The 12,796-nt window shown below is 44.4% G+C and overlaps 1 protein-coding gene across 2 annotated transcripts in view; it reads right to left on the reverse strand.

Annotated features, from left to right (window-relative positions):
* The window catches only part of LOC104387174 (probable E3 ubiquitin-protein ligase HERC3), a 48,804-nt gene that overhangs the window by 27,495 nt on the left and 8,513 nt on the right, over positions 1-12,796 (reverse strand). Inside the window, exons 2-5 of one of the 2 annotated variants that reach the window (XM_009995872.1) lie at positions 5,952-5,963; positions 2,013-2,160; positions 892-968; positions 73-294 (exon numbers count right to left, since the gene is read on the reverse strand). In XM_009995872.1, the coding sequence (XP_009994174.1) occupies positions 73-294; positions 892-968; positions 2,013-2,160; positions 5,952-5,963 (459 nt within the window). Of the gene's footprint in view, positions 1-72; positions 295-891; positions 969-2,012; positions 2,173-5,951; positions 5,964-12,796 lie in introns of both variants that reach the window. The other variant, XM_009995871.1, reaches the window with a different exon arrangement.

Raw genomic sequence — 12,796 nt, forward strand, 5'->3', positions numbered from 1 at the left:
GCCGATGTGAACAGAGACACTAGGCCAAAGCAGTACATCCCTCTTTTTTACACAGGAGCATAATTTTAATACCTCGTTCATCACTTAGTCCCAGCTGTCCTGAGCTGTTTTTCCCCCAGCCAAAAACAGCTCCTGAGAGAGAGAGGGCAAAGCTGTGGGCTCCACCTGCAGCAACCTGAGCCAAAGGGATCCCATCAAGAGACTTGACACGTTGTGGACTGGCTTGGGAGGGACATTCTTTACCCAAGCCCAGCTGACCATAGTTGTTCTGCCCCCAGGTGAAGAACTGGCCATCTAAAACAAGGAAAGAAAGATAATGGTGAGTAAAAGCTGGTCAGCAGAAAAACAACTTTGTCAAAATTAACAAGAACCAGTGCTGGAGGCTTCACTCCCACCCAAATCTCATGATAGAAAAATGAAGCCAGACATTATTTACAAAAATTACAAAAATTGTTACAAAACAAAAGCACAGTCTGAAGTCACCAGGTAACTAAACAGACATGCAACTAAGAGCAAAATACAGTATCAGACTGTTGTAACTTAAACAGCATAGCAAAGAATGGTCCACCTGTTGCATACAGAACAGTAATAACCAAGGCTAATTTCAACAAATTAATTACACTGTATCAAGATAGAAAGCTTTTAAGTGTTCCTGCCATAATTCACCAGTGAGACAGCAGAGGGCACCTGTGTAATGTTTTTTTAATCAACGGTATTGACAAAGCTCCTCTTCAATATTCATGGTACTTGATTCATTTTATAGCTTCCCATTTGGCCTGAAAGCAGTTGGGACAGGGACGTCCTCAGTTTATTATGCAGAAATATACAGTCTTGCACACTGTGCAAAATAACAGCACATATCTTGGAAATAAATAATGAATGTTACAGTACCTGCTGCCAAAGCCAGACAATGCCAATTTCCACAAGAAACCTGCAGTATTGTCTGTTGATTTAATTTCTTTATCAACCTAAAGAAAATTACACTATTTTAGAATAAGTGTCTAAAATGCAGCATCACCTTAGGTCAAAATTATTATTTCCATTCAGATACTTGTTCTACATATAATCAATCTATGGTTTTGAGACTGAGGCATGAAGCCCTGAACGTGATGCAAATCCGTACACAACTGATGCAAATACATGGAGACCTTTAGACATTCAACTACTAACTCCAACTACATTTGCTGCCATAATGCTGAATCCAGCCATCTGCGAACAGGTGAAAATAGCTGGTGCTTGGTGTCTCTCTCACCATTCTTTTTCAAGCATTGGGCTTTTTTCATGCTGTCAGAGGCCTATCTGTTCCTATGAGTTAAAGCACCAAAACCTCTTCAGTGTTTTGTACAGAGAATAGCATGTCAAAGGTTCAAGTTCTTTCACAAAATGTCCTTTAAATGGCACTATCACATTGACATGTGAGCCTGTCTCTCTTATCAGAGCCACCTGCAAATTAAGGCCTGCATTCCCACAGAGCCCTTCAGCTCAAACATTAATGTTTTGTGACTGGAACTCTTTTCCTTCAAATGCTGTTACAATGACACTCACCCTAGACAGATGTCACTAACTTCAGCTCTGCACTGGATGTGCAGTGGCAGATCAAATGAGAGACAGACTATATCTGTTATTAAAGTAGCATGATATAACACCATTGACTACAAAGAGACCAGTTATCTTTATTATGGTGATAAGCTGAGACCTATCATCTATGAACTGCCGAGCACACTCCCATTTTCTTTCCATGCCCCAAACACCCACCAGCAAAAGGCCTGTCCTGCCCAAATCTCCCGAGGACTTATCTGAATCCCAGAGGGGCTCAGAGGCTCGGTAAGAAAAAGGAGAAGGCATCGCCCTTACATCCCTCTGTGAGAAGTGCCCAATTACTGCCCCTCTGAGAGAAAGTGCTCCCACTGTCTCCAGGCTAGAAGGTGACCAACCCTTGATGCACCACCTCTAAGGAGTCACCTTAAGGAAACATGAACTTGTTAGAAATGCACCTTGGTAATGTCACTTACCTTGGTACTGTCACTGCATCTTCTATAGTGGTGAGGCCCAACTGTCCATCACTGCCAGCACCCCAGGAGAAGAGCTGGCCCTGGTCACTGAGCGCCACGCTGTGAGACTCTCCGCAGGCCACATGCACGATGTGCTGCCCAGCCAGGGCTCCAATTTGTTCTGAGGAAAACAGAAAACCTTTCCAGTCACAGAATGTATCTCACAGTAACATGCAGACACCAGGTCTAGGCACATCTGTATGCAGAGCCATTCAGATGGGTGCACTGATTCCCAATTTATTTTTAAAACATGCCCTACAAGAGGAAGGCATCAGGTTTCACCAAAAACTTGTCACTGCTGAGCTCTTCTGAAAGCCTGCTCTGCAAATCATAGGAGAAAAGCAGGTACATGCTCCCAAACACAAAAACAATCTATACACAGCTTCACAGATACAGGGAAACCTATCAGGTTGTTTAGGCACAACCAGACTTCCCAGATGTAAGGTTTTTCTCACTCAGTTTTGATGTAAGGATCAGCCAGGACCCAGAAGTTGGCAAACCCTGTAAAACATATTTGACCTCCCATGATTCTCGTGTCCAATGCACACAAGTCATCCACAAAGCCAATCAGCCCGTCTGCCCCTTACTTTATTGCCTGATGCTTGAAAACATGTTATCACATCTGCAGTGCAACTGCAAACTCGGAAAAGGTTTGAACCTATTAACACCACTGTCAAATACTCAAAAAAGTGCCATGAAAAGGATACAAAGCAAGAAGGCCTTACAGAGAAATAAAATGAGAAAAAAAAAAGTCACTCAGCTCTCCGGAAGATCACCCACAATTGACTTTTCATCTTACATCACATTAGGCAACTGAAGTTGAAGTTTGACAGCTACCCTTATAACACCAACAGCCATATCTTATTCATTATGCAGTTTTTACAAAGGGACATGAAAGGCTTGTTTTGCAATAAAACACTGTAAATGCCATACACAGAAGCAAAGTTAATTTATTTTTTTTTCTTCCCCAAATAATGTTTCAGTGGATGAAGAAAGATTTCACTCTATGAGCTACGAGGCAGTGACCAGTTTTTATTCAAGTCCCACTTGCTTGTCACAAGGGAAGGGTAGTTACATGTCATTCTACAAAAACGATACCCTGCATCAAGGGCATCCATCCTTAAGTCCTGCCATCTAATAAAGACCTTTGCCCTGCAGCTCTTTCCAGCAGGCCTAATTTCACCCAGTTCCACTGCTAACCCTACACAAAGAAACACTTTGATAGCAGCTTCCACACTCAGGCCCATAAGCATCCAACTGTAGCACTGCTTGGTGGTCTGTTTTATGTTTCTTTGCATATACAATTGAGAAAGCCTATTTTCATCTTTAAGTTCTAAACAACCAGCAGCTGTACAGGCTGATCAAGGTCAATCACAAACAACAGACAAGGTAACTCAACAGCACGTGTGGCTGTGGTCTCTTCCTCTCAGCCAGCCAAAAAAATTCAGTCAAGCATAGAATCACAGAATGCTCTGGGTTGGAATGGACCTTAAAGATCATCTAGATCCAACCCCCCCGCATTGGCAGGGACACCTCCCACTAGATGAGGTTGCTCAGAGCCCCACCCAACCTGCCCTTGAATATTTCCAGGGATAGGGCTTCCACATCTTCCCTGGGCAACCTGCTCCAGTGTCCCACCACTCTCACGGCGAAGAACTTCCTCCTAACATCTTAACCTACATCTTCCTTCTTCAAATTTTAATCCATTACCCCTTGATCTATCGCTACACCCCCTTGTAAAAAGTTCCTCCTCAGCTTTCTTGCATGCCCCCTCCAATGGGGCACATTTCTGTACCGGGACCTGCAGGTCAAAAACTAAAGCTCCTGTTGCAGAGGATCCCAGCATCAAAAGAGGGCGATGAAGCCATCCTCATCTTCACAGGAAATCCCTTTGATTCATGAATATGCCACATTGCTATAAGCTTGCTGGCCAGGGTGCACTGAGACTGGCTGTTATCCACAGTGCCTCAGCTCTTAAAACTGGTCACAAAATCAGCAGCCTGCCCTTCTTTCAAAACTGGTCCCTGCACACTGCCAAATGTGCCAGGGGGACAACACTGGTCTGACCAAAGAAATATGGCCAATACGGAAGGCTCAGACATTCATAATGGAGACTGTTTTGCTACCTGCAGATGTGACTAAGCTAATTTCTTCCCTGGGAAAGCAGTGATTGCCACAGTAAGTGCAAATGTCATTTTCTGTGGAAAGACTACTGTGAACTGCCTCTGAGCCACTAGAGCACCTTGGGGAGGTGACAGAAGACTCCAGTGACCAAAGATCAGCATCAGGAGCTGAAGGAGGCAGGACTCTGACCACAGCAGTACTGCAACTTGAGAAAGAGAGCCCTGGAGGTATCAGGAGGTTGTGGTAAGCACTACACGCCAAGTGCTTCACACACTGGGACACAGTGAGGACACCCAACAGGTGTAGAAATCCAGACTGGCTGCTTCAGTGCCAAAAGACTCCATCTTCAGTTTAATCTGGCAACACAAACCTGACCTTCCTCTATGTGTCCTCTATCCCAGGGGATAAATAAATCCAGACTTGTTTTGAAAGGCTGCTGTCTGTCACTGAAAGCCTTCAGTGACTGCACTGCTCACCAAAGAAGCAGAGTGTAGCTTCACCTGGACTCTTGAGATGCCCACAGACACAAAAACAAAACATGCCTGTCTTGGATCTGAAGATCTTCGCCTTTAGAAACATACAGCCGATCTCACCCTAGCATATTCCTAAGATGCTGTTAATCACAGCTTGCCTGCAAAGTTATGAAGAAATGTGCAGGCCAGTCTTTTACATGCTCACACACATCTCTTTCCAGAGATGGAAAATAGCCAAGCTTCCCCTGGGGACACAGACTGCACAGGTAGTCTAACAGGGGTCCCACTTCCCTCTTGGGCTTACTGAGCCACCAAATATACCATCTCCCTGCTAACATGGGAAGTATTATTGAACACATGTGACAGTTTCTTCTTTGTTGATATCCCAATACTTTCTCACATGAAAATGAGGTGGTTTAGTGGTTGGTATATGTTTGTTTTAATTTCCAGTGCATCAACACACCATTACTCATTCCTTAGAAAACTTGCAACATTGTACTGAGGTGAAGGGTGCAGATGGTGAAGTTCATTCTTAGTATTGCATCTTACGTAACAGATGTATAAAACCAGTCAAATGGAGCTGAACAGGCATATTTATATACAAAGCTAAGCATAACAAGGAAAGGGTGAAGGAGTTATGCAATACAGTTTTTCAACATGTCTTAACACTTTTAAAAAACAAAACCAAAAAAAGTCAGAAGAAGTACACGCTGACCCAGTCTTTTCTTTCTGAAGCCATCAGCCATCCCAAAACAGCACCAGCACTCAGAAAGCAATTTATCATTTCTTTGGTGAAGTTCCCATTTTCATTTCTCTCTTCTGTCCAGCTCATGGATCTCAACATAAGCAGACATATCACAGTTTAACTTCTTTTCACAGAATGGTTTGGGTTGGAAGGGACCTTACAGATCATCTAGTTCCAACTCCCCTGCATGAGCGGGGACACCTCCCACAGGACCAGGCTGCTTCATCCAACCCGGTCTTGAACAGTTCCAGGGAAGGGGCAACCACAACTTCCCTTTTCCAGTGTCTCACCACCCTCACACTGAAGAATTTCCTCCTAATATCTAACCTAAATCTCCCCTCTTTCAAACCGAAACTGTTACTCCTTGTCCTATCACCACACACCCTTGTAAAAGGCCCCTCCCTCCCCACCTCCCCTGTAGGCCCCCTTCAGGTACTGGGAGGCTGCTGTAGGGTTTCCTCAGAGCCTTCTCTTCTTCAGGCTGAACAACTCTCTCAGACTGTCTCCATAGGAGAGGTGCTCCAACCCTCTAATCATCTTCATGGCCCTCCTCTGGACTTGCTCCAGGAGCTCCATGTTCTTCTCTTTTGAGGGCTCCAGAAATGAACACAGTACTTGAGTTGGATTCTCATGAGAGTGAAGTAGAGGGGCAGAATCACCTCCCTTGACCTGCTGGCCACTCTTCTTTTGATGCAGCCTAGGACATGGTTGGCTTTCTGGCCTGTAAGTGCACATTGCTGACTCATGTTGAGCTTTTCATTGACTAACACTCCCAGGTCCTTCTCCTCAAGGCTGTTCCCAATCCATTCTCCACTCAACCTGTACTTGTCCTTGGGATTGCCCTGACTCAGGTGCAGGACCTTGCACTTGACATTATTGAACTCGATGAGGTTGGCATGGGCCCACTTCCCAGCCTGTTGAGGTCCCTCTGGATGGCATCCCTTCCCTCCAGCATGTCAACCTCATTACACAGTTTGGTGTCGTCAGCAAACTTGCTGAGAGTGCATTCAATCCCACTGTCCAGGTTGCCAACAGAGATGTTAAACAGCACCAGTCCCAATTATCGACCTTTGAGGAACACCACTTATCACTGATCTCCATTTGGACATGTAGCCATTGATCACAACTCTTTGAGTCCTTTTCCACAACTCTTTGAGTCCTTATCCACCAAATCCATATATTTCCAATTTAGAGACCAGGACATTGTGCAGCACAGTGTCAAACACTTTGCCCAAGTCCAGGTAGATTACATCAGTTGCTCTCCCCTTGTCCACCAATACTATGACTCCATCGCAAAAGGCCACCAAATCTGTCAAGCACAATTTGCCCCTGGTGAACCCATATTAGTTGCCACCCCCACATTTTTCATGTCCATTAGCAGAGCCTTGAAGAGGACTTGCCCCATGATCTTGCTGGGCAGAGAGGTGAGACTGACTGGCCTGTATCTCCTCAAGTCTTCCTTTTTCCCTTTTTAAAAATGGGGGTTATGTTTCCCGTTGAAGCTGTCTTACTGGCCAGGGTTACATTTCCCTGCATTTCAGGTGTTCTTCTGCTGGACTCTGATCCTTCTCCAGGCCCAGGGCATCTATTACTAGCAGTGGCCTCAAAGAGTGGTGGTGGGATGGATTACTGATTCTCTCTCCTGGCAACTCTAGTTTAAAGCTCTTTGCTAATCTGGCAAGCCTATGGCTAAAGATGCTCTACACTTTCTCTGAGACGTGGACCTCACCAGTCCCTAGGAGACCAGGTTTCTGGAAGCAAATCCCAAGGTCTAAGTAGCCAAAGCCATCCCTGTAGCACTACTCCTGTAACTATGTATTGATTTTCCCAATTCAACCAGCCCTTTCAAGCTCTTTCCCTTTAACCAGGAGAATTGATGAAAAAAAAGACTCCCTGTGCTCCCAAGTCCTTCACCACCACTCCGAGGACTCAGTAATTCTTCTTTATGATCTTCAACTTGCCGCTGGCTGTATCACAGCTGCCCATGTGAAACAGCAGCAGCAGATACTTATCAGTACAAGGCTCAGTAGTCTTTCAGTGACATCCTTGATGCAAGCCCACAGTAAGCAGCCAAGTTCTCTAGAGAGGTCTAGAGGTCAGGCCAGCACATGGGTGCCTTCACATCCCTCAACAGAGAGCCTCCTACTACTATCACATATTGCTTCATCTTGTTTGCATTATATCTTGTTAGATCTTTTCATCAAATACACACTGGACCAAAGAAAGAGGTCCAAACAAAACGCTTTCAGGACAGTCCTTTTCTGAATAGTGATGGGCTTGGTTCCCAGGACTGTCCCTGGTTCACAGGGACACACCAGCAAAAGTCAAGGACAGTCAAGGTGCTACATATTTCTGTAATTCGGCTTTCTGACCATCAGCACATTTAGATTGAAGGTTTGGAAGTGGAAGTGAAACTGGGCAAAGAATGAAAGCCCCTGAAACACCCATCTTCAGTCCACAGCCTCGCTGTTTATAAAACAGGGCTTATACTTTGTCCCTACAGTGTTGGAAAGGTATACAAGATCTTCAGTGTCTGCAACTGCTGGAAGCACAAAGCATTCAGTTACACCAAACTGATTAGAATGCACAGAATGAATGATTAATTAGCTTTCCTACTCAGTACATTCATCAGAGAATTGGTACACTCTTTGTATGTATAACTTCCAGCTGCTCATAAGACAGACTTTCGCTAGAGGACATGGCAGAATCCTTCAGCTGTATGTGTACCAGGACATACACAAACAGCAGCATATGGCTTCTACTGTCTGAAAACAACAGAGAAACTGTAAGCCTTGAGGTTCCACCTTCAGTGGCAAAATCTGGATTTTTTTTAACTGGTGAGAAGAAGCTGTATCTTGGAAGAGTTCCAGGTTATTTCAGTTTGCTTGGACACCTGGCCAAAGTCCTCATTGCCTCCCCAACTTGAGAATAAGCAATGTAAGCATTTGCTCATCTTGTTGCTGTCTGCTAGGGAAGTGCACACAGACTCTTAGGCAGGTGTCTCACCAGCTTTCCCAAAGAAGAAAGAGATAGTGGTAGAAACACAGGGAAGGGAGAAACAACTGTTGGCAAGAAATTCCTCTGGGTTAAATGCTAGCAGCTGGCACATCTGAGGATAGACAAGCCAATTTATTTGCATTGCCATGCTTTTTAATATAGTCCACAACCACACTGAGGATGCCTGAGCATTGTGCAACCAAGATCTAAAAACCAGAAGTGTGAGATGCAACATTTTAATGCATTAAGGTAGCTGAATATTTCATCAGACACCAATAGCAACCTAAATGTCACCCATAGGGTCTTTCTGTTCTCTAAGTACTGAAAAACCTTAATTCTTACAGGAAAGGAGCAGAGTTCTCTCCTTTAGAGATGAATGACACCAACACATCGAACCATCTAACAAGGTGACACAACATTAGCACTTATGGAAGCCTGATTCAACCTCCAAAAACTCCATTAAAACCTTGCTACTGCCTTCAACAGGCACTACAAGAAAATTAAAACACCACTGTGACACAACCGTATCAGCCACCAGCATTTCATTAAACCACAGTACAAAAAGCAAGTAAAACAACAGGTGATCACTCAACAGTGAAAATATTTTTATACATTTAAGTAGGAAACTTCAGCTGAACTAGGAGACTGCTGATGCCCCAGTATCCACCAGCATATCCTGGTGATGTTTCTGCCTATGGACATCCTGGCTGTACTTCTAGGCTGTGAAGAGCTCCATTATTTTAGTACTAATGAAGTCAGCTGAGTGTTTTAATGAAACTGGAAAGAAGAGAAAAACAAAGCCACAACTGAAACATGATCCAAAGTGCACTAAGGGAAGTACACCCAAGATTGCTCCCTACCCTTACGAAGGTTCCTCCTTATTTTGTCAGCATAACTACAACACTATCTCAGCTCCTCAAAGCTTTTACCAGTATTAGCAGCATGAGTACACTCACTGACTTTTCCAGGAAACAATACTCCCAGTGGAAGTGAGATTCTGCCACTTGGAAACTGGTAACTGGGAAGGGGAAAGTCATGCTGTTTGTCAGGGCCTTTTTGCTTCTTCCTCTCTCTTTTAAAGCCCCCAAAAATGAGCCTCTGATTTCCCTCTGCACACTTTGAACTTCAACCACCTAGGCATCTCATGCTTACAGCTGCACAGAAAACATCTGGAGTCTGGGGCCAAGGAAAAAAAATCAGATTGTATAAATCACTAAAGCAAAATACAGACCTTACAAAGCCATCATCAGCTTTTGAAAACATAATCTAGCCCAGACAGCAAAATTGCTCCTGTGGCTTTCCTCACACCACCTCTGCAGGCTGCGTTTTGTCAGCAGTAACACCAGAGGGAAGAGGTGAGAGCTGAATGATAGTTTCAGGAACACACCTTTGCAATTGCAGATGGTCTCTGGCATGGCTAGGCTTATGACACGCACATCACGTAGGCAGCTGGAACACCCACCCCACAATTTCATCGTCACTACCTTCCTCCTTGCTGAGCCTCTCTAAGAAGGCATTACTGCTTATGTCTTAAGTTCAGACTAAGCCAGCCTACTGCATGCAAGCGTGTGGGAAACACTGTGTTCTGTACCTGTATGGCACAAGATTACAAGAGCAAGCCCCATAGGGAGACCACATTCTCACTGTACGACAGCTACCCTCACTTTCTGCACACTGTTCTCACCCACGTATGGCAGCCCATCTTACTCTCAAGCTTCTCTTAGTATGGGGCAAAAACTTTGAAGTATGGAACAAGAAATGTTTACATCACTTTTGACATTTACTGTATCAATTGAGGAGGCTCGGTTTTACAAGTCCAACTCATAAATATTGGGGTCTTCCTTCATGAACTTTGTGAACTACTGCTACACTTGCAACAGAAAGCAGCAGTACCAAGAGCAGCCTTATTAGAGAGACTGACAATAGCAGCACTGAAGTTGATACGGTTCTGACAATTTGGTTACAAAGGAGTAGACTCACTGAACAAAAACCAGATGAGGGCAAGACAGCAAGGGACAGAACAAAACAGGGGACACTTCCAGGAACACTGTTGGTCACAGGGGTGGGAACGCTGTCTATAAGTCAAGGCTGAAAAGCTCCCAGTAACAGTGATTCTGCAGTCACCTTTCATCCACAGACACTAGTGGCACTTTTCAATATAAGTGCTTCCCTGCATAACATGTACAGATAGTACGGCCCATTAATTTATTTAGCATCACTACTTATAGGCTTAAATCTGAGTGAGACTAGTTTAGTTATTAGTAGCACCTTCACTTTATAAAGCTGCCTGTGGTCATGTCTAGGCAGGAATGCAAAAGCAAGAAGTGCAAGGCCAACGTGACATCCCAGGGTGTCACTTCACATAATGCTTTGCCAGCTACACTGCCCCACAGCTGTGAAAGCAGACACCTACTCTGAGAAAGCTAGGCAGACTGGCATTGGCACAGCCAGCCATCAGCTGGAGAAGGCTGGTGGAAAGGGCTGGATAGACAGAGAAGGCTTCAGCCTGCCAAACATCAGCTGACAGAGGGAAGGATCCACCTTCAGCCCTGGAGGTAAACAAGTAGAGGCAGCTCTTTCAAAGGGGGCTCCCAGGCAGCAACTCCAGTGTGGGCAGACCTTGCAGTAATTCCCTGAGGATGGACGTCAGAGGTAGAAGGAAGGAGGAATTAGGGAGACAGGTGCATAGACACTGAATTTGATCTGCTGGTACTACCTGGTGCAAAGCTGTATTTCTGCCTGAAAAATCCCAAGCAAAGCCACAGCAATCTTGAGAGCTGTGACAAAAGTTGATGGCAGTAAGCAGGGACAGCAAACCAGGGAAAAGGAAGAAAAATCCCTTCACTGTAGTTCATCATAGTTACATGGAGGAGTTAACATAGTCCTGTGGCAAGTATAGAGCCAACCTCATAAACCCCCAAAAAAGGCAATCGGTGTAAATGGACAGCTCCACTCAAAAAGTAGCACTTTCACCTCCTAGCACTGCAAGGACAGATCTGTCCATTTCTTCCCCACAGTGCTCCCCAAAACACAGCACTGCTCCCTTTTCACCGGCGTTAACACAGCTCCTTCCAGCATATGTGCTAACAAACCACAACAATTTAAGGCTCAAAGACCCAGGGAACTCTACAGCCTGTCCTTGGGGCTCAGTCAGTTGCTCCAAGCAGCAAATCACTGCCCCAGGAGGTGAGTTAAGAGTTTACTATTATCCATCTGCTGTGCTCAGTCCTGCAGACCACTGGTCTATGAGTGTCTTTCTTCAGCAGGTGATCACATATGAGCAGAGGGCTCAAAGTGAAGCACTTCTAAGACCCTGCCAGACAGAAAACATTGCTGTCTACCATACACCCTGCAAGCAAGCCACAAGGGCTTCATTCCACTTTTTGCCTCCAGAGAGGTGCTATTTTGACATCTTTTCACATTATTGGAGCAGTTTTGCACAAGAAGCATTTAGCCTTCACATGGGCATTTTATATTTTCTTTTAGAAGGCAGGGTACATTTTATAGGCAGCTATACTTGGCAGAGTCTCACTAGAAGCAGCCATAGGCTTTGACAAAGTAGGATGTGATTTTCAAAAGCAGTTGGTGTGCTCCTCACCTCTGTTTCCATTTATTTCAATGCAGCAGTGATCTGCAGGGGAGCAGGACAAAGCCACACCTGTACAGTGCAGACTCAGTACATCAATTTTGCCCTTGCTTTCAATGACATCCCCATAAGATTCACAAATACTGCTTGGAAATACATTACTGAAAAGAAGCATGGTGACTGGAAAAGGGAGGCTATTAATCCAGCCCTATTAAACATTTCCAAAAGTTTATTAATTTTCTCTACTATAGGACTTGAAGGGCATTGAGAAAAAGAGATATGAGCACCTGTACATTCCTTTTTGGTGAGCAAATATCGGCAGGCAGCTGTTTAAAAGGCAGGTCAGGTGCTGAGAGTGAGCATTTCTTCACAGCTTTGATGCAGGAACAGCTGTTTTCTGCTAGCAGCCTTAAGTATTAAAAATACTTGATTTCTGAGAAGATAAAAATGTTTCACAAAGATCTTTGACATAAATTCTTCTTTCCAATACAGCTTAAAGAGTATCAGGCTGTCTAGTGTTGACTGAATCTAACAAAATCATCCTAGACATAGTTATGTTTCCTCTTGGAAGATACATCTATAGACAACAGAGCAAACAACGAGCATATACCACGAGCCAGAATCAAACTCAGTCTTTCCATATAACAGTTACACACTGAAAAACACACCAACCCCTTTTCCATTCAGGAAACTGAATATTAATCCTGAAGACCCTATACGCTCTTGTGAGCCTTAAAGATCAAATCATGCAGAATGCTTTAGAGTCACCTTTACTACACCCCAGGCTTTGTTACCTAACATATGCCTGCATGTCCTGATG

Source organism: Chaetura pelagica, unplaced genomic scaffold (assembly GCF_000747805.2).
Source record: "Chaetura pelagica isolate M959 unplaced genomic scaffold, ChaPel_1.0 scaffold142, whole genome shotgun sequence".
Lineage (NCBI taxonomy): Eukaryota > Metazoa > Chordata > Aves > Apodiformes > Apodidae > Chaetura > Chaetura pelagica.